The sequence below is a fragment of the Paramacrobiotus metropolitanus genome, unplaced genomic scaffold (genome assembly GCF_019649055.1).
Source record: "Paramacrobiotus metropolitanus isolate TYO unplaced genomic scaffold, Prichtersi_v1.0 Parri_scaffold0000046, whole genome shotgun sequence".
NCBI lineage: Eukaryota > Metazoa > Tardigrada > Eutardigrada > Parachela > Macrobiotidae > Paramacrobiotus > Paramacrobiotus metropolitanus.
In genome coordinates this window covers 505969-525129 of record NW_026570266.1, presented here as the reverse complement: position 1 = coordinate 525129, position 19161 = coordinate 505969, and the positions used below count along the sequence as shown (strand labels likewise).

The 19161-nt window shown below is 43.9% G+C and overlaps 3 protein-coding genes across 4 annotated transcripts; 2 read left to right on the top strand and 1 right to left on the bottom strand.

The window, feature by feature from the left end:
• The first annotated feature begins 56 nt into the window (after nucleotides 1–56).
• On the top strand, nucleotides 57–1694 carry LOC129591524 (uncharacterized). The gene is made up of 4 exons (XM_055487193.1): nucleotides 57–251; nucleotides 326–466; nucleotides 532–1023; nucleotides 1363–1694. The coding sequence occupies exons 1-3, from the start codon at nucleotides 219–221 to the stop codon at nucleotides 784–786; spliced, it is 429 nt and encodes a 142-aa protein (XP_055343168.1). The 5' UTR covers nucleotides 57–218; the 3' UTR covers nucleotides 787–1023; nucleotides 1363–1694.
• Nucleotides 1695–7444: 5750 nt separating this feature from the next.
• Nucleotides 7445–10049, bottom strand: LOC129591478 (uncharacterized). Of its 2 annotated transcripts, none has more exons than XM_055487145.1 (2): nucleotides 9444–10049; nucleotides 7445–8398 (listed from the first exon to the last, which is right to left on the bottom strand). In XM_055487145.1, exons 1-2 carry the CDS (start codon nucleotides 9712–9714, stop codon nucleotides 7860–7862), a joined length of 810 nt encoding a protein of 269 aa, XP_055343120.1. In that variant the 5' UTR covers nucleotides 9715–10049; the 3' UTR covers nucleotides 7445–7859. The 2 variants fall into 2 exon arrangements, with proteins under 2 accessions (XP_055343120.1, XP_055343122.1); XM_055487147.1 differs by lacking the exon at nucleotides 9444–10049 and adding an exon at nucleotides 8627–8662.
• A 4947-nt stretch (nucleotides 10050–14996) lies between these two features.
• On the top strand, nucleotides 14997–18327 carry LOC129591448 (sialin-like). The gene is made up of 7 exons (XM_055487107.1): nucleotides 14997–15190; nucleotides 15366–15504; nucleotides 15763–15980; nucleotides 16208–16447; nucleotides 16520–16585; nucleotides 16683–17132; nucleotides 17821–18327. Exons 2-7 carry the CDS (start codon nucleotides 15441–15443, stop codon nucleotides 18325–18327), a joined length of 1545 nt encoding a protein of 514 aa, XP_055343082.1. The 5' UTR covers nucleotides 14997–15190; nucleotides 15366–15440.
• The last annotated feature ends 834 nt before the right edge of the window (nucleotides 18328–19161 follow it).

Sequence of the window (19161 nt, the reverse complement as noted above, 5' to 3'; positions counted from 1 at the left end):
GTGTGCCGTGACAACTCTCAAATTGTAATTTTTGTATGCAAACCAATCTCGGTTATTTTTAGCGCCATGCTATGCCATTCACTCTATCCCGAGGGAATCTATACTTTCTCAGTTTCTCGTTAATGTATTCGTTTCATTAATTATTTGTATCGGGCACTGGTTCTTTGACTTTCTTTTCGGTTGTGTAACCCGTAACCATTACGGAGTCCTCAAAAACCATGACGGACCCTAATCCCATTCCCACCGAAGTGGTATGGACTTTGTGAAATGTTGTACATTTACGAGCAGAGGTAATCGGTTCAGTCTCTTTGAAATTCTTTTCCAGGAACATCTCATGAACATGCGAAAACTCCTGACCACATTGGGCCCCGATAACAGCTCCTCCGTAGCCGAGAACTTGATCCGTTTAAACTGTTTCGACACTGCGGAGCGTGTTAGAGCCACGGTGGCACTGATTGTGGACAAGGTTTTCCAGCACAATCATCACGGAATGGTTTTGGTACCAGGTTTTTATAGCGTCGTCCGTCGTAGGCACTGGACGAGCCACAACTCGCGGAATCCTGCGCCCGACTGTGCTCCCAGTTCGCCGACGTGGAAGTGGCCGATCCCCCAGGCGAACCGCTGCGCTTCCGGAAAGTGCTCGTGAATCTGGTGCAGCAGGGTTGGGAAAAAACCGACACAGAATACGGTGCTTTGGAAGCTAGCCTGCGCCGGGAAGAAGGGTCGGAATTGTTGCGCAAGAATGTAGAGAGCGCTCACAATCGCTATCTTTGCATTATTCGGTAAAACCCAATAATTACCGTATCCTCCTTACTGGTTGTCGATTGTTTTTCTTTGCTGTAAATTTCTGGCACAGTTGCATGTCATTGGTTTGCTTGTGGATCGTACGATTATCGGTGTATTGCAACAGCTGCTCCCGGCGGGGGATGCTTTCAAGGATGTGGAGAACGTTAGCGAAAGGAGAATCGAAAGGAGTGCGTGTGTTTAATGTTGCACATGTGTACTCCACACATGAAGGAACAGGTATGCCGTTTATTCGACTCACCGGCGCTTTACCGAATAACACTGCGTCGACCGTAAAAATACCGACCGCACGACGCCGACCGTTACGAGGGTGACCGCTTTTTAAAATTGGGAGACCACAACACAATCTGAGAAAACTAAGAAAGCAAGAAGAATATAAGAAACCTAAGAAATCTAATCCAAGAGGCCAGAGGAAACTAAAATAGTTTAATAAAACGCTAACTTAACTTCGTGGCGGGTCCGCATCAAGTCTATTCGGCTAGACAAAGTGGCGGCTCGCCGTCTATTCGTCATCAACTTTCGACCGTCTGTGCATATCGCTCATCCTTCTATAAACAGGCAAAGTTGGATGTTTTCTGCGAGCGCCTGGAGACGATCATCACGGCCAAGACGTCATCGCAGGTTCGCTTGTTCCAGCAGAAGACTGCAGTTCTGATGACCCCTAGCCGACTTCTCCAGCTTGCTGCACCCAAGAAGAAAGCAAAGAAGAATAAAGTTAAAGCGGGGAAGGAGCCAACGGTGGCGGTTAACGAACCGACTGTCAATGCGCCACCACCACAACCGGCCACTCGCGGCACCAGCGCTCCTGCATCCAAAGCAAAAACGAAGAAGAATACTGTGAAATCTGGGAAGGAGCCAACGCCAGCGACTATGAAGCCGCCACCTCTACAGCCGGCCACCGGCGGTGGGCGGATGAAATTTAATGCGCCACCGCGTGCGCCTTCGACCAGTGACCGTGGTCAGTCTCCGCGCCAAGGTGGGCGGCCGGCAGCACAGTCGCTAGAACGCGATGGAAAGCGGAAGCCATTGGACAAAGATAATCACCGGATTTAACTTTGAAATTCGAGTCCGCTTTGAGTTCGATAGAATTCGGTCCGAATCCGATTTTTTCCGTTGGCTTTTTTCGAAACTAAAGGCATGTGATCATCGTAACTGAACGGTATCCAAATCGGATCGGATGCAATCCGATTATTTAGCTCTTGATATTTTTATGGTGCTTTTATTAAGACAATTCAATAGCACTATACTGAATCCAAGTTAGTGACTTGTTTTTACATTAGACAGTTAACTCTTCGTTATCAACCTTTGCTACACCGACTTGTCCAAAGCAGTGACTGACAATCGTAAAAGAGGGCGATAGCAAATTATGTAGTGCTGGGGTTTTCGTGAACTTGTCTTTCGCTCGTCGAGCTAGGTATCATGTACGAGTACAAGGGGTGACCATAACGCAGTAATCGAAAGGATGTAATCGTATTATGGGGGCTTTTACTCAGTGGTTAAGGGACCTACAAAAACTTCAAACAGTCCTATATGAGTCATTGAATACTCGTAATGCATGTGAAACGTGGAGTTAGGTTCAGTTTGCGCTGCATACATTAAGTGTGCGCAACCGCCACCAACAAGCATCACATCGCGGCTTGTTGGCTTTCTTTTAAATTATAACGGGCATTGAACTGGTACACGCCGTGAATGCCAGGTTTACCGTTTTGCAAGAGAAAAGTGCTGTATTCACTTTGCAAATGCAATATTATGATAAACGGCCCGGACACCTTATCAGCTAACATTTATTTATCAGTCGCACAACTGCCATCAGCGCAAGATTTAGCAGCTACACGGTTGCTTGCGATATTCGGTTCAGACGTATCGTAGTTTTATATCGTTAAAGGCGCTGTTACCGTGTGCATATTAATTTTTATCTTCGTCTGCATGCTTATGTTTATACAGAAGCATACTTCAGTATGGCTAACGACGCCAAAACACAGCTTGATGAGTGCTATACGTTGCACAGACGGCGAAACATTTTGCAGTTGGTAAATGTTCTAAAGCATAACGTCGGTGTCAGTGCGCTTAGCTGTGTTTAACTTTTACCGATAACTTGAAAACGGCTGCTTAGCAGATTGTTGAATTTACTAGCATCAGTATGATCATACTTGTTATGCCTGAAGAAAGATTTCTTGTTAGTGAAGGTTCCAAAGGCATAAATGCCCATACGCCTTTGCTACTTTCACGTACAAGATTTTTTTTATGGGTGGAGCGATTCCGGATACAATATATTATTCCAGTTTTTGTGTTGCCCTTCGTTTGAAATTAATTCATTTATTTGCAAAAGGAATTATGTGAAGAGGGGAAAGAGAGCAGCCAAACAACCACATGCATATGATCTATATTAATACTGTAATTGAGATGCCTGGTATTTGAAACGATGTGAAAGGCGTATCTGTAATCGTATCTTTCGGACGTCTGAATTAGCTAAATCGTGATCGAATTGGTCTTCCCTGTTTTGCGGTTAAATCGGATATTTTGTCAAAAGAAATTATTTACTTACCGTTTTCGACGTTTACGTGATTCGGAAGGGAAAATAACAAACAGATTCGAAGAAAACCGGGCGTGCGTGACTATGTTAATAAATTTTTTGGCTCAAAAAGTAGCAGCTGTTAAATTATGTGTTCAAAGTAGATAATCAGATTAACTTTTTGTGTACTTAATGTAAAGTAGTATTTCATTTAAAACAGAAGGAATATGTCATACCAAATATTTCCCCACATACACTGTCCGTTATGGGTTCCTGGCACAAGTTTTAGAGTTTGTTCACAAGTCAACATCCGGGCATAAGAAGCAGGCATATCCAGCGCCTTTTAAAATTATTTCACACAGTAAATCTGTACTTTATCAGCTTTTCCCAAAAACGATTATTGCTCGTAACGTGAAAACTCCGTGTCACGTACTCTCGTGTGCCTTTACACACATTCCCTTGGAAGTACAGATATATTACTCCCACTGACGTAAATGAAAAATTTGAGATTAAACTGATATATCAACGAATGGAAAAAATGTTAAAATTAGTTTTGCGCTACTCGTTACGCATTATCACAACACTATGATTACAATAATCAGGATGAAGAAACAACGGTTAACTGTGCTGCCAGATTGGAGCCCTAAGTTATAAGAATATCCCGTAAGAACGGAAGAAGAACCAACTTAAAACCAGGATTAGAAACAGTTTAACCAGCTTTCGATAAGGTCGCAGTCATGCGGCAATCATGCTGCGCTCATAGTAAGGTTAGAACGAATATCCACAAAATGTTGAGCCGGTTAAACAACATTTATTCGCTCTAATAAATTTCCCCCAAACAGGTAGGAACTTCAACGGTACAGTCAAAGCCGCGTATGCCGGTTACCCGGCCAATATCTGGATGCCCAATTTTGCCAACTGCGCATCGGGACAATGGCCAGGTCTGGGCAGGAAGTGCTACGGTGCGCCGATAGAGATCAACATGCACCCTCCCGCCGTCACGGCTTGGCTGATTTTTTTCTAAACGAAGCGGTACTCGGCAGTTGGCACAAATCCCGGGTTTACCGCTTTTGCAAGAGAGAAATGCTGAAGACAAGTTGTTAATTCAACATGCGTCATAATCGGTACAGAAGCCTTATCAGCTACGATACTCGATAGTTGTATTTATTCAGCAGTCGCAGAACAGCTTTCAGTGTAAGATTCAACAGCATCAGACACCGAGTCGCTCGCGATGTTTAACATATACCGTAGATATAATAATGTGTACTCAGAGCTTCTTTTCTTACCGTATGCATCGACGTTAATGTTATCTTCGTCTGTATGGTTATCTTTTACATAGTATTATAGTTTTGTAGAAGCATGACAAACAGCAAAAGACTGTGTGGTGGGTGTTTTACGTGGCAGTCACTGGAATTCATTGTGCAGTTGGCAAATGTTGTAAAATACAGTATAACTGTGTGTGCGCTTTGCTGTGTTTAATTTACCTTTACTGGTCCTTTGGAAAGCGGATTGGCGGATTGCTGAAAATTTACTGGAAACTGTATTATTCTACCTAGTTATCCCCGAGGAAAGATTTCTTGCTAATAAAAGTAGCAAAAGCGTAAAGCGCGTACGCTTTTGCTACTTTTATGCACAGGGATTCTTGTAAGACTGGATGGGTCGATTGCCTTTTGGAGAAAAATAGTATTTCAGTTCTTATGCGACTGTTCGCTTGAAGTAAGATAAACGTTTTTTCGGCAAAAGTATTTTGGGGAAGCGATGGAAAGAGAGCAGCCAAACTACCAAGTGATCTGTAATTATAATACAAATGCCTGATATCTGAAACAATGCGGAAGATGCATTTTTCGGGTACGCGACTAATTAGCTAATCGGGAGCGAAAAGTTCTGTTTTTTACGTTTCAAATCTATACGAGACAGCACAATATAAAGCTGATCAATTACGTAAACCACGATTCTGCAAGAAAAATTTTTACTTGTCGTTATCGAAAATTATGTCATTCTAACGGAAATACATAAAACATTTACAGAAACGGGCAAACGTAAGTATGCTAGTAGTTGCCTAAAAAGAAGCAGCAGTTCAAAGCAGTTCAGAGCATTTTTTTATGTACAGGGTACGTATGTTATTTCGTTTCAGTTATAAAAGAAACGAGACACACTAAATATTTTCACACATAAGATTTGCCCAAAATAAACCCGTTGTTTGTGCTGTATTGAGACAAGAATACACTGCCGATTGTTGGTTTCCGACGAACCAGTTCTACTGTACAAAGTTTATTTGCAGGTCAACATCGGAGGTTAAGAAGCCGGAATGTCGACCGGCTTTCCAAATTGCTTGATAATTCTGTACTCAATAATCTTCGGCCAGTATAAGCTGCAAATGTACAATACAGATAAGGCACATCCATCAACAGGCACACGGCCAACACATACAACCGTTGGCAAAGTGGGAACGGTTTCGTCAATGTGCGTTGCGCTGAAACTGTCATTACGTCTCCTGTAATCCTGGAATATGCAGAACTGCCTGGATGTCAATCAGTTTATCGCGGTGACGATCAGCCTCCAGAAAATCTCTCTTCTTCCGTTTATACCTTTCAGCTGTCATAACTTCGGCAAAGACAAAATCTTTCGACACATTTATTGGGGTAACTTTTGAAATGGCAATAGTGGAAAGTGACGGAGCGGATATGTCTTGAACATCAGCGCATTTCAATTCCTCCTCACCGCTCCATGTATAACGCATTCTGGCATCGAGAAATAGCTGGTATCCGGCATGGTAGCAATCCATCTGCCAACCCAGCCAAGGATGGACTAAATTCAATACAAGCGTATAAGTAATATTTTATTTTAAGTTTTAAATGTTAATGAAGTATATTTTGATAACTTTGAAACCTTGAATATTTAGGCACACAAAAGGTAAAGCGATATTTAATCCTATGCACGTTTTCATTGCTGTATGTACCTGATCGAGTGCTCTCGATATGCGCGTAAAGATCAGACGGCGATACAACGACAAATTCCTGATTGACGCAGTAGAATGCATGGCTGCGGATGCAGAAGAATAAGTAGCCTAGATAAGGGAAGGCTAACGTAAACAAAACTCCTTTCCAAGCGTTGTCTTGTTTCTGCTCCAAATAAATTATCAAATGTATGAACCCTGCGAACCACGCGTAGAAAAGTTGTTTGCCGATAATTTCCCACCAGGTCAAGAACATGGATGTGCGGCAGAGCCTCGAAAATAAACTTTGCGCGGAGACTCCAAGATTACCGCACAGAGAACCAAGCTAGCGAAGCATTTTTCTATGGCTAAAAATGAAAGTCATTAACCAGCCAGGTATTCGTGGGATAACGTCATCCCATTTGCCGGGTGGAGTCGGAAGCGGCACCGAGCGCTGGCGTAACAGCTAATAATTCATGCGCTGCCTTCTTAATCCATCTCAAAATACTTTGTATACCGAATCCATATTGCTCGCATGGCTGCTGTGATCTCTTGTGGTCTTATCTACTAACCAGGGCACATTTTCCGGGTGTAAATTCAAAAAAATCTCGTCTTTTGTAAAAAGATAGTATACTACCGTAGTATGTTTAAAAAAATTATTCCATCTGCCAAATCATTTGAACATACGATAGTATACTGTCTTTACAAGAGATGAGATTTTTCTGAATTTACACCCGGAAAATGTGCCCTGGTAAGTGAAGAACTAGGTATTATCGGCACAGAAAACAACTAAACTGGTGCTTTTCGGTATACCGGTATCTTCTAGGATGCGTATGAAAACATCAAAAGCAGCGATCGAAATGTGCTATATTATAGGTGTGGAAGGAACGTTGAAGACGCCGGTAATGCTGCGTTCTTGGCAACATTTCCTTCAAAATATTTAAGACTTCTAAGCGCTATGACATTCTTCAGATACATAAACAGACTTCCATATGACCAAGAGCATGTTTAATTGTGATTGTTATTCACTGCGCAATATGCAATACACGAGTTATTTTCGGCTGCGCACCAGATGCCCTTGTGCTCGTAAATCAATTTAAGGAAATTGATTATTGCGAGAAGAAGGAGCCTAGGCGCTCACTGATAAAACCTGAAAAATATTACCGCCACCAGCTGACAGCATCGACCGAAGGATTTTGTGGGCAACGGTTATCTCAAATAGGAAAGGGAAGTACTGCCTTAATAAACTGACCGGTTGTTAACAAATATCGAAGTACTCGTTATCGCACTTATCACAACACGGATTGTCCGGATAAACAGAAATGACAAGTAGTTATGAAAGAAAACGTTCGTATTGATTGTACAGATGTGGCTAAAAACAAGTGTAAGTTTGACTTTAGCACTCACGACAAAAAAAGTGATGTATAATATTGGAGGTTATACAGTAATTATCAGCTTTAACGCATCACTGGCTTAAAACATTCTGAACAAAGCTTCTCGTTTCGAAAACGGAATTTTTGGCTAACTTATAGTCACGGCCAGCGGTTTTCCGAGCTGTTTGATGCACCTGCACTGTAGGTATTGTCGCAAAATTGACGGACGGATTTTCTAGTCCGGTGATAATCCAGCTACGGTTAACCGGCCGCGTGCGTCCAGCGGCTTGCCAAACTTTTTAATAACCGTGTGCTTGACGATCTTTGACCAGTATAGATTGCAAATACATAAGTAAGGTAGGTCCAGGAGCATGCATAGTGCCAAAATATACAAATATTTGCCGAAGATGAACGGTTTGGTTGGTGCTGGCTGCGCTGAAACTATCATTGCTCCTTGAAAACCGGGAATAGTAAGAACTGCTTGCAGGTCATGATGTAAATCGTGATGGCGATTCGCTTCCTGGAAGGTCTTCTCCTGGCGTCGGAATGCTTCAGCCGTAATCCCATCAGCGAATCTGAATTCTTTCGACAACTGGATCAGGGTTACTTTTACGGAGTTGAGTTCCTTGATGGTAGGAAGCGGCGGAGATGAAATGTCGGTGACATCAGCACAGGTAAACGGCTCTTCTCCGCTCCACGTATCACATCTTACACTTCCATTACTAATATATTCCATATGGTAGCACTGCATCTTGCAGCCCAGGCGTGGGAGGTCTGGAATCAGCAAAAATAATTGGTCATTGGCGATGGCCTGGCTATTAAAACACTGTATTGGCGGTAATGTTTCTTGATATTGACATTCAGTTCATGAAAATTGGTACTGGTAACTGCTGAGAAACGAAATGACACTCCAGATTAGAAGTCATTGTAGCCTTGACGTTTGATAAATACAGGCCAACAAAGCGAACGTGTTTTCGAAGACGAAAAAATAGATTACTGTACTCCTATCGTGCATTTTTCGAGCGATGTTTCACATTGGCAAGCAAGACGTCTGGCTCCGGACACAAATAATCTCCGACAGTACTTAGCAGCTTCTCCTAGGACGATAGGAGTCCTAGGAGAAGCTATGAAGTGGTCAGTTCTTTGGACGTCTGATTAGGGAAAGACAGGCGAGCAGATCCACGGTCTTTCTCAAACAACGCATTAGTTTGGCTATCATGAAGGGAAATGTAAGCCAGTTTTGCACTTTGCCAGGAAGGAATAAGATTGTTAATGGAGAGTTTGGTTGTTTTTTTCAATCTTAATACAGCAGTGTGTACGTAGTGTTGTTGACCTACTGTGAAGGTATGACGCTGTAAAACCAAATAAAATAATATTCATACATCTCCACTGGGTTCTTATGCTTTAGACGCCATTCGCAAATTTACATACGGAGCTAACTGCTAAAAGTGCTTGACCCCCTTACGTACTGTACATTTTTCCTTTGGTTAATTAAATGTATTTTAGGTGGCCGGTAGCTTTTCTGATTTGCTCTTATAGAGTTAATTTGAATCAGATTAGACGACAAAATTTCCGGACACAAAGTAGCTGGTGCCATCATATGGTCTCCGGTTTTTATTTTCTAATAACTTGTAATGGCTGTTAAATGGAAAGGTTACATAAAGCGTAGCAGTCTAATGTAGCGAAATTCAATAATAGAGCTTCAACTCGAAATGCGCTTGGTAAAAAGTCCTTTTGCGGCTATTTTTTGCAACAAATCAAACTGGCAATCCTCAGTCAGAACTGCCAACAGTTTAACGGAATTGCGGTGTCTGCGTACCTGATGGGGAGGGACCAATAATGTCGTATAATTCAGCGGGTGAAATAACTGCAAAATCTTTAAGAAAGCTGGCGAGTGCTGTGTTATAGGAGTAGCTCACATACATTATCCACGGGGAAAAAAAGAAAAACACTAAGAAAATACCAAATACGGTTTTTCGATTATCATGGGGATCTGGGATGGTTGACAACAGAACAAACAAGTATATCCATCCCGCGAACCAGACATAGAAAATTATTCTCACGACAATCTGCTTCCCGGATATCAACATAGGGGCACGGAACAGCCGAAGAAACAAATTCCACGCGGTAAGCACAATACACGCTCCCAGTAATGCCGCACGCTCCCATAAACTGTCGACACTGGCCCACCATGTTTGTCGACCAGGCTTGTAACTTTTGCAGAACTACCTTCCATTTTGCCGGGCGAATTTCGGCAGTCTCACCGAGCGCTGAAGCAGCAGTTTCATGCGCTTCCTTTGTGAACTTATACCCATATTTCCTATTGACTGTATAGGCTGTGAGCTTGTTGAACGGAAAATAAGGTATCTAGAATTTTTTTTGAAGGAAAACTTTGAAAACTGCCTTTCAGTTTCTTTTTCACTGAGTGAGATGAACATCGAAAATGACGACTGATTAATTTGTCGCGTGTTTGTGCGGCAAACACCATGCAAAATGCCGGAGGGATGTTTTGTTGCAAGCACATGGAAATTCAAGTTTTTTTCTTTTATTTGGTATTTATTGTTTGCTAGAATCCGTGTGAACGTGGCTTGTCTGCACATCGACGTACAATGCGCATATAAATTATGGCACAAGAAGACATATTAGACCGTTAATTTCTTCAGCCATTGGATGATATCATTCATTTTTCGGCAGAGATAAAGCGCGCTGAACATGTCTTAGCACTAAAACTTAAGCGATGATGCGGGAGCGTTAGAAATTTCGTCAGCTAAGCCGGAACTGTGCCGCTAGGCTAACGCATTTTTTGTCAGCTTTTTTTATTCAGCTTCAAGCTGAGGAGCATATGACACAAGGAGCCAGCTCGGCATCTTCTCAGTCATTGTTTTAAGCGACATCCACTAATGCAGTCACTGACCAAACCAGTCAAGAGCTCTATGAATACTGCAAAAGAAAATCACAGCGCTATGTCTACGATGCCGTTTGCTAGCGATCAGAGCGGTGAAACACAAAAAAAAATCGTTAACAAATCGCAGATATTAGATCACTTCCTGTAATACAAGTACTTATACGAGCTAAAAAAACCAAACTTATGACAATTATGCTAATATCTTATCTCGCCTGTACAGTGTTTACTATAAGTACCATAGTCATTTTTACCGGATAAAAAGTTTAAAGTGCAGTAAGGAAGAAACGTGTCGGTTTTTATCTCTCTGGCTTCCTCGGTATGTTCCTAATGCCCGTACATGTACCTCAACAAATCGATACTCTCTTATGCCATTGCTCGCTGTTTTTAATTCCTGTCTATAACAATGCTTATGCTGCTTTCGTTGCCTCTTGTTCCCGCTTGTTAATTTTATCACCGACTCGGCCAACAATTTTGCAGACATAAAAGTTAAGAATTAGTTGAACAGGTGTAGAATATCCCAGGTGTCTCGTCGGTCAAAACGATGCATTTCTGGTACTGACTAAACCATTTCATGGTATTGCGTTGACGAAAAATTTTGGAGCACTGAGCTAGGTGTAACATACGAGCATCAGACAATTTGATATCAGCTGCTTATTCGTCAACCAAATAGAACAGCCTCTTGATCTTATCGAAAAAATCACTGCAATTTTCAGATGCGTATCTGCCAAGCATTACTGCTTACATGAGAATACTTTCGAAGACTTCGAAAGTACGCTTATAACTTCGATTCGAAGTTATAAGCGTATGCTACGATTGCCATTCAGCGTGTGCAGCAAATTTTCCGACACACTATTAGCAGGTTCTTAACAACCAGAAAGGTGGCTGAAGCCACTTAGTCAGAATGAATAACAAAATTTTTACAGCAGTATTGGTGATTTCCTGTATGTGGTCCATCTACACCGTATTCGGTCAAACATGCGCGGAACTGGAAGCACAGTGTACGGCTTACCAAAAAAATGAAAGCTCCAGCGTGATGCACTTACTGGGAACAGACCCGGAATCGAGTTCAGTATGGCCCGTATCCGAAGAGTTTCTTCAAGAATCCCGTCATCTTGCCGATGCGCACTGCCGGTGTGTTGTAAATGGTTTCATATCACTTAATAGTAGAATTATTGTTAATTAATCGTTCCGATCATAAACATACATTATAACACTGGGATTGCAGACCGTCCAACAACAGCGGTCATTGCCAGAAAGAACTATTTACCCGTTGCCCAGAAGAAGGCACAACCTCACTGACGGACGGCATATCATCGAGGTGTTAATCTCCTTCGCCGGAATCTGAGATAAGACCGTCGGAGAATTGAAATTCCATCGCGCTGCCACGCACTGTCTGCAGAAAGCGCGGACGGTTCTCCAGTAATATTGCTTCGTGGGGCCGGAAGGCGGTGGCGTTAAGACAGGAAAACGCTGCGGCTGCTCACCGGGCATTCTGCCGGTAAATTTGCACCGAATAGCGGCGTTAGAAGAACTTATCTGCTAATTACCGACATAACATAAAATTAATAAGCTTTATCACAATTTTACTTTCTCTTCTGGCTCGTGTAAATTTAGGCATTTTTTGCAGAAATCTCAGCGAAGTGGAGGGACGAATGAAAGGTTCCGATGGCCCAGAACTGTTTTGCAAAATATGGACAGGACGCTGTGGACACGCTCAAGGAGGCCTACACGCAAATCCACACGGCGTACTGTTTGAAGTGATCGTCTGCTCGTGAAGTTTTCATCAAGCTGCAACAAAAGCAGTCCTGATTGCCCCTGAATGTTATCGTAAAACCGATCGACAACCAAACGTCTACAGTAAAATCTGGCAACTAATACACCGACGGTTAAGACGATTCCGCATTTAATTCCCAGGTGTTTTTAATTGACAGCGCTGCTCTCAGGGGCAGTAAAATTGTTTCTCTCTCCTTATCTTTGCCGGCCTATTTGGCCTCGATTCACGCTACCCAAGGCCTCGTTTGCCGACTACTGCCGCATTCGGTAGGAGTAGCCGTGACGGATCGCGTGGTCTTTGGAGGTACCTGTCCGACGATGCATCGCCTCCTTTACCCGAAAGCCGACACCTGCAACGCGCATGGGACACTCCGTACTGTTTGGTAGAGCAGGCAACTATGCTACACGAAGGACGGCGCTAGCAAAGCTCGGCTGTCAGCTGTTTCGACTCTGGAGCCGGGCGCCTGGATACACGCACTTCCATCGTCTTTATTTGGAAACCTTTTGGATGATGAGTCGTTTCGGATCGCCGTCGCGATTCGGCTTGGCGCACCCGCACCATCCGACCACTAGTGCAAATGCGGAAGCGACGTTGCTGCAGACGGTCACCATGGCTTGAGCTGCAAATTTTCAGCGGGCAGACGGGCTAGACATGACTGCATTAACGACATTTTGCGACGCGCTCTTGGCTCAGCAGGCATACCCGCAAGGACTGAACCGAGAGGCATGCATCATGAAAACGAAAAACACCCCGATGGCATCACTACTTTCCCATGGACAAGGGGACTGTGTTAGGCATGGGATGTTACCTGTGTTGATACTGTTGCCCGCTCGTATTTGGATCAGACAGTAAGGCCGGAGCGGCAGCAGACCATGCCGAAGCTGAGAAGCAAGAAAGTACAGTTTTCTGTTGAGGCGATATGAATTTACGGCTGTCGGCTTCGAGACTTTCGGTAGTTTTGGTACATCTGCCAAACGTTTTGTTAACGAAATTGGGAAGAGGATTTCGCAACCAACCGGCGAGATTCGTAGTCTTGAGTTTTTGAAACAGAACATCTCTTTAGCAATTCAACGTGGTAATGCTGCTTCAGTAATCGGGACGGTTGAGAATGTTGTTTTGTTTAACCGTAATTAGATCTTGATATTATTATCACGCTACTGAATATAGTGGAAACAGTAATCTCTCTCCTCCCTTCGGTGGATTATTCAAATTATTAAATACAGCTCGATAAATGACTGCTCGATAAAGGAGCGGGAGAAGGACATGCATTTCTGCACTTCGCTTAGTTTAACCCATTTTGACGGCAGGTGCCAGAACTGCTTTCATTGGTGCTTGATATTGAGAAATTGCCGAGCAAAATTCTCGGCAAACATTCGCGTCAACATTACTCCTCAACGGCATTAAATAAATCCAGACTGTTGCAGCAAAGTGCCTAAGCGTTGCAGATGCAGTAAAACCTGCCTGTACCTACACCTTTGAAGCAAATACACCGGAAAAGTGAATACGCTGAAATCTTAACCAGCGCGTCCCGCAAACTATAAAATAAAAAGAATCCTGTACACCGTTGAGTGAATAGACCGGCATAACAGCCTTACACATATTTTCGTTCTTCGCCGCATGCGAAAAATCCTTTGAAAGGAACCTGGCTGGCTGAATACAGCCTGGCCATATCAATCCCGTTTATGACAAAACATCCTCGTTCACTGATTTTCTAATGGCAGAACCCGGTTAAGCTGACAGATGTAGTCATATAGCGAAAGGATAGCAACGGACAGTTGAACAATACAACTGGTCAACTGGACGATGGATTATTAAAGTCAATTTTTTTGTTTTGTCTTTAAGGCGGAAACCATGTATGTCTCCTTTAAAGGCAGTTACGGCGAAAGCTTAACAAACTACACGGAGAGCAGCTTCTGCAGATGCCGTCTTTCTGCGGCTGCAGCAGCGTTCGTTTTACACCGCCCGGCAAGAAAAGTACGCTTTTAGGATATAATTTTTGCCTTACTTTTTTATGTTTTCTTACGTTTTCTTATATTCTCCTACCTTTTCTTAGGTTTCCAGTGTTTTCTTATGCTCTCTTATGTTTTCTTATATCGTTTTAGTTTATTTGGTTTTCTAGACGGTTTTATCAAACCTGGTAAACTACGAGGTACATATTAGTCTAAATGACGAAGTGCTCGACGTCGAAACTGTCTTGCAAAAAAATGTCTCGCTGTGTTATGTCTCTGACCAAATGTCCTGCTTCTTGATGTCACTGTCCTCGGCGAAATGTCACCGTGTCGAAATATCCGAGCTACCGCTGCAAATAAGCAGCGTTAAGCAAAAGCATTCATTGGTAGAAGTATATATGTGAAAGATACGTGAACAGATCTGTCATGTCCGATTGCATATAACTCTGCTTAATGATTGTCGTCAACCACGTGCTCAAATTGCATAAATAGGTTTCGAGTATCAACGAGCCGCCGCAACAAATGTCGCGATAACGGATTTCACGCGTGATGCCGACTACCGAGAAGCCGCGTTCATGGCCGATCGGCTATTTAATTTCCTTATTCGTTACAACAGCACCAATACCGTTCGATACATTTTATCAATCATCAATCGGGCATATCAATCAGCAATTGTGCAAAATTTCTTTGGCGTTAACCAGGCGGCATGTAACCGCTGCAGCTCAGCTGATGCAAAATCTTGGTAATGGCTGGTTCGATGGTCGTTAACGATGGTTCCGTTAGCTGATTTGGTTTAAAAGAAAGTGCGGATATATTGTCATCTTACGTTCTTTATTAATGATGGTTTAGTGGTGGATTCATTCGGTTAAGCCCGGTTATCGTCCACCTTCCGGCTCATATACTCTACACTCTGGCTCTATTCGATTTCCGGGTTTCTAGTAAGCAGGCATGCATTGCATATCGTAAAAACTAGTTTCTATCCGTTTAACATCACGGCGCGAAGTTTTACTCGTTTCCGGCAATCTTCCGTTGTGATGATGCGTCTTACGCTAGATAATGTTTTAGTATAACGTAGTATAAAAATGACGTATAATAACGATTTGGATTAATCAGGTTCACTTCCTTACCAAAGTTATCTCAGTCAAACGGGATTACTGGTAGATACACTGGATAGGTGCAAGTGTAGGAATGCCGGGCTCAAAAGGACAAGAGAAGCCGATTGCTGTTCATGCTACGGTGCTGTTAGATAAAGGTGAGAACATTATCGCAGTGCGGGGACTGCTAAATTTTGAATAATTATGTAAGTATCTGGAAGCAGAATGTTATCCATTTAATCATTCAGCGAACGTTGTGCAGAGCCTTACGTGATGCCGGTATATTACAGTAGTTTTACAGTTATCTTAACACTCCACAGTGTTTTGCGCCCTTCGATCTTGACTTGGCTGTTGACAATCTATTGCGGAGGGGAAATTCATGCACTCTGGCTAATACAGATTTCATTGCTTTCCAGGAGGCCATAAATTTCCAGCCCGGTATATTTTCGCTATACTAGCCTTCGTTGGATTGTTTAACTCGTACGCATTACACGTCGACCTGAGCGTGGCCATTGTGGCAATGGTCAAAGCCAGAACGATCAACACCACGACGCTCAATGCCTCAGAGATCCATCAGCGTGAAGATTCGTGTCCGTATCCTAATGCCTCCCGTTCGAACAACAACGTACTCGAGGTAGGCAGCAAAACAACTTCTGCATGAATGTACAGCGGAACACTTTGCATCGGTACAGACGACGACGGTACTACAATGTACATACTATACTAGATACATACTTTTCTCCTCGGTATCGTTTACTTGATCCCATGACCTTTGTGTGGCTGAGTCATCACATTCGGAAATATAAAATCTGGTAAATTTATGCTATTTTTATTGCTACAAATGCTCATTCACTTTTGTAGCATACAGCCGGAGAATTCGAGTGGGACGGTACCACACAGGGCATCGTGCTGGGATCATACTTTTACGGTTACATCCTGACACAGTTTCCCGGCGGCTGGGTGGCCAACCGTTTTGGAGCCAAATATGTCCTGGGATTGGCGCTGCTCACATCGGGGCTGCTGTCACTGGTGCTGCCCGTACTGACCCGCTGGAACCTGTGGGCGCTGATTGTGGTGCGTTTTCTCCAAGGTTTTGTGGGGGTAAGAGATAATATTCCAGAAATTCGGTGGAATACCGAGCAGGGATCAATAAACTGATGCTTATCTTTGTAGGGAGTCAGTTTTCCTTGTGTGCACGCAATGTGCGGCAAATGGATACCGCCCTCGGAGCGCACCATGGTGCGTTTAAGACTTTGCGTTACAATATCAGTTTACGAGAATGAAAGCGTTCCTGTAATCCGTGCGTGAGTTCGAAGTAATGGCTTAAACTTTGCAGTTGAGCATGTTCATCTATTCCGGAACACACTTTGGCACCGTCTGTACGCTGATAATATCCGGTGTGCTAACGGAGCATCTGGGCTGGGACAGTGTCTTCTATGTGTTCGGCAGTCTGGCATGTGTATGGTTCGTCCTATGGCTCTTCTTCGCCTACAACTCCCCAGAGGAGCATCCCCGTATCTCTGCCACGGAGAAGGCCTTCCTAATGGCCGTCATCGGGAATCGATTTTCTCACTCCGACGGCAGGCCGCAGAATATCCCGTGGTCACGGATCGCTCGCTCCCTGCCCTTTTACGCCATCTGTGTGGCCTTCTTCGGACAAGATTGGGGTTTCTTTACCCTGCTGACTAATCTGCCGTCCTATCTGGCCCGGGTGCTGCATTTTAGGATGGAGCAGAATGGATTCATCGCGGCAGTGCCGTACTTAGCGCTGGGCTTACTCATGCCGGTAAGGTCATGTCAGATGCCACAGCTTACAACTAACTCAAAAGTGTTGAAACGATGCTTTTAAAACATCTCAACTGAATGGCTTATTCAGCGCTTCGAGGGAGCAAACAACTGTTCTGGTTGGAAAGCATGCTGGGCCACAAAACAGCTATGATTACGATTGCCAGAAGCGAGAAGTACCAGATAAAATTAATAAAGTCAAATCGCAGGCCTTATTATAACGCGGGGCCGTATGGGCGCCACGCGTATCCTCGACAGCGAACAGCGGTGAACCCGGATGAGGCTTTATTGCCGAATCTAATGCGCACCGTGGCGCAGCAACACCAGACTAACAAGGAAGGATCTGCAGCGAGTGCAACTGTGCTGCAGATCCGTCAAAACAGCGCAGCAATGTGCGGGGTGGAAATCCCCAGAAACAGCGAATAGCTACTCAGGAATGCGGAGCGTCCCGCCCTACATTATTTAGTTTAAAATGTGCTGTACGAAGAGAAGAAAAACCAAAACTAAAATCAGGTTTAGAAGCCGAATTGACCGCTTCCGATAAATGTGTGCAGTCATGCTGCGATCACGGTAAGCTGGTCAGAGCAGATAGCCACATGGAAAACCGATTTAATACTGTGCATTAAACAGCATTCACCCGCTTTAATACCGATGAGTGAGCCTGTTTTCACCTTTTATGTGGATTGTAGGTCCTGGGCATCGTGGCCGATAAGCTCATCAACTCCCGTACCCTCAGCAGAACCGCAGTCCGCCGCACTTACCATCTAATCGGCCAACTGTCGGCCGCCGGCTGCTTGATCGCAGTGACCCTCGTCGGCTGCAACGTGGTGGCCACGGTGATTCTGCTGATTTGCGCCGTAGGTATGTTGGCCTTCTCCGTGGCATCCTTCGCCATCAATCACATCGACATTGCCCCGCAGTATGCCGGCATTCTCATGGGCATTACCAACACCATCGGCGCCGTGCCGGGCATCGTCGCGCCCTACCTGGTGGGCGTACTGACCAGTGGACCGGATGGCAACACTCTGACGCAATGGTCCATTGTCTTCTATGTCACGGCAGGCATTTTCATCGTCTGCGGCATCTTCTACGCCTGCTGTGCATCGGGAGAACTACAGCCCTGGGATGAACCAAAGAAGGCGCAGGATCCGCCCAAGCCTAACTCAAGCAGCATCTGCTTAACTCGAGATTTTTAAATTCCTCCCGCCAAGAACTCCTGTAATTAGCATGTTTAGGACTTATTCAACAGCGACTTTAGCAGCTGGATAGGTTCATGTTCATGTAGCTGGTTGGGATTTATGCAACAGTCTTTCGAAATATTACTAAGCCTAGCGCATTTAAATTTTTGAAAGTAAATTATGTTTTGATATACACTTATATGAGCGTAGCGGGGCCTGAACAAAATGGCATTTGGTTAATCAAGGTACGCTGGGTTTTTGGGTGTCGGAGTGGCATTGGTTGGTTTCTCCCCAGAACAATGCTTCTAACATATAAAAGTTCCATCAAACCGACCTTATTCAGAATTTTGGCTTTTTACTAAGTCGTTTTAAAAACGTGGGTGAAGCTGCAGGATGTCACAGAACAGAAATTCGAACTCTAAGCTAAAATACTGCTACTATCAGCTGAGTCCGTAGATTATAGCATGGCGCAGCAAAGAATGTGGATGCGGTTTCATTGCACATCCACCATCTATCAGTCCACCTTCCTGCCGGTTACATACGCTGGCGCAGCAGTTGTGTGCAGTCCCTTCTTTTCACAAGTCGCCGGATCCATAAGGATTTTATTGGCGGCAGTCCGCATTCTTAAATCGTAAAACAGCTTACAGTTTGAGGAAAATCACCTTGATACCGTTCAGTTTTGTTGTCACAGTGCGTGATGTCGGTACTATTGAATTATCATAATTATTATCAGCGTATGTCATTACTACACTGTATACCGAAGAAACAGTGAACAAGCCAGTGCCGGTGGACCGCTTACATACTGCTGTGATCTTGGTAACACCAAACGCTGTTTTTTTTCTGTCATTGACC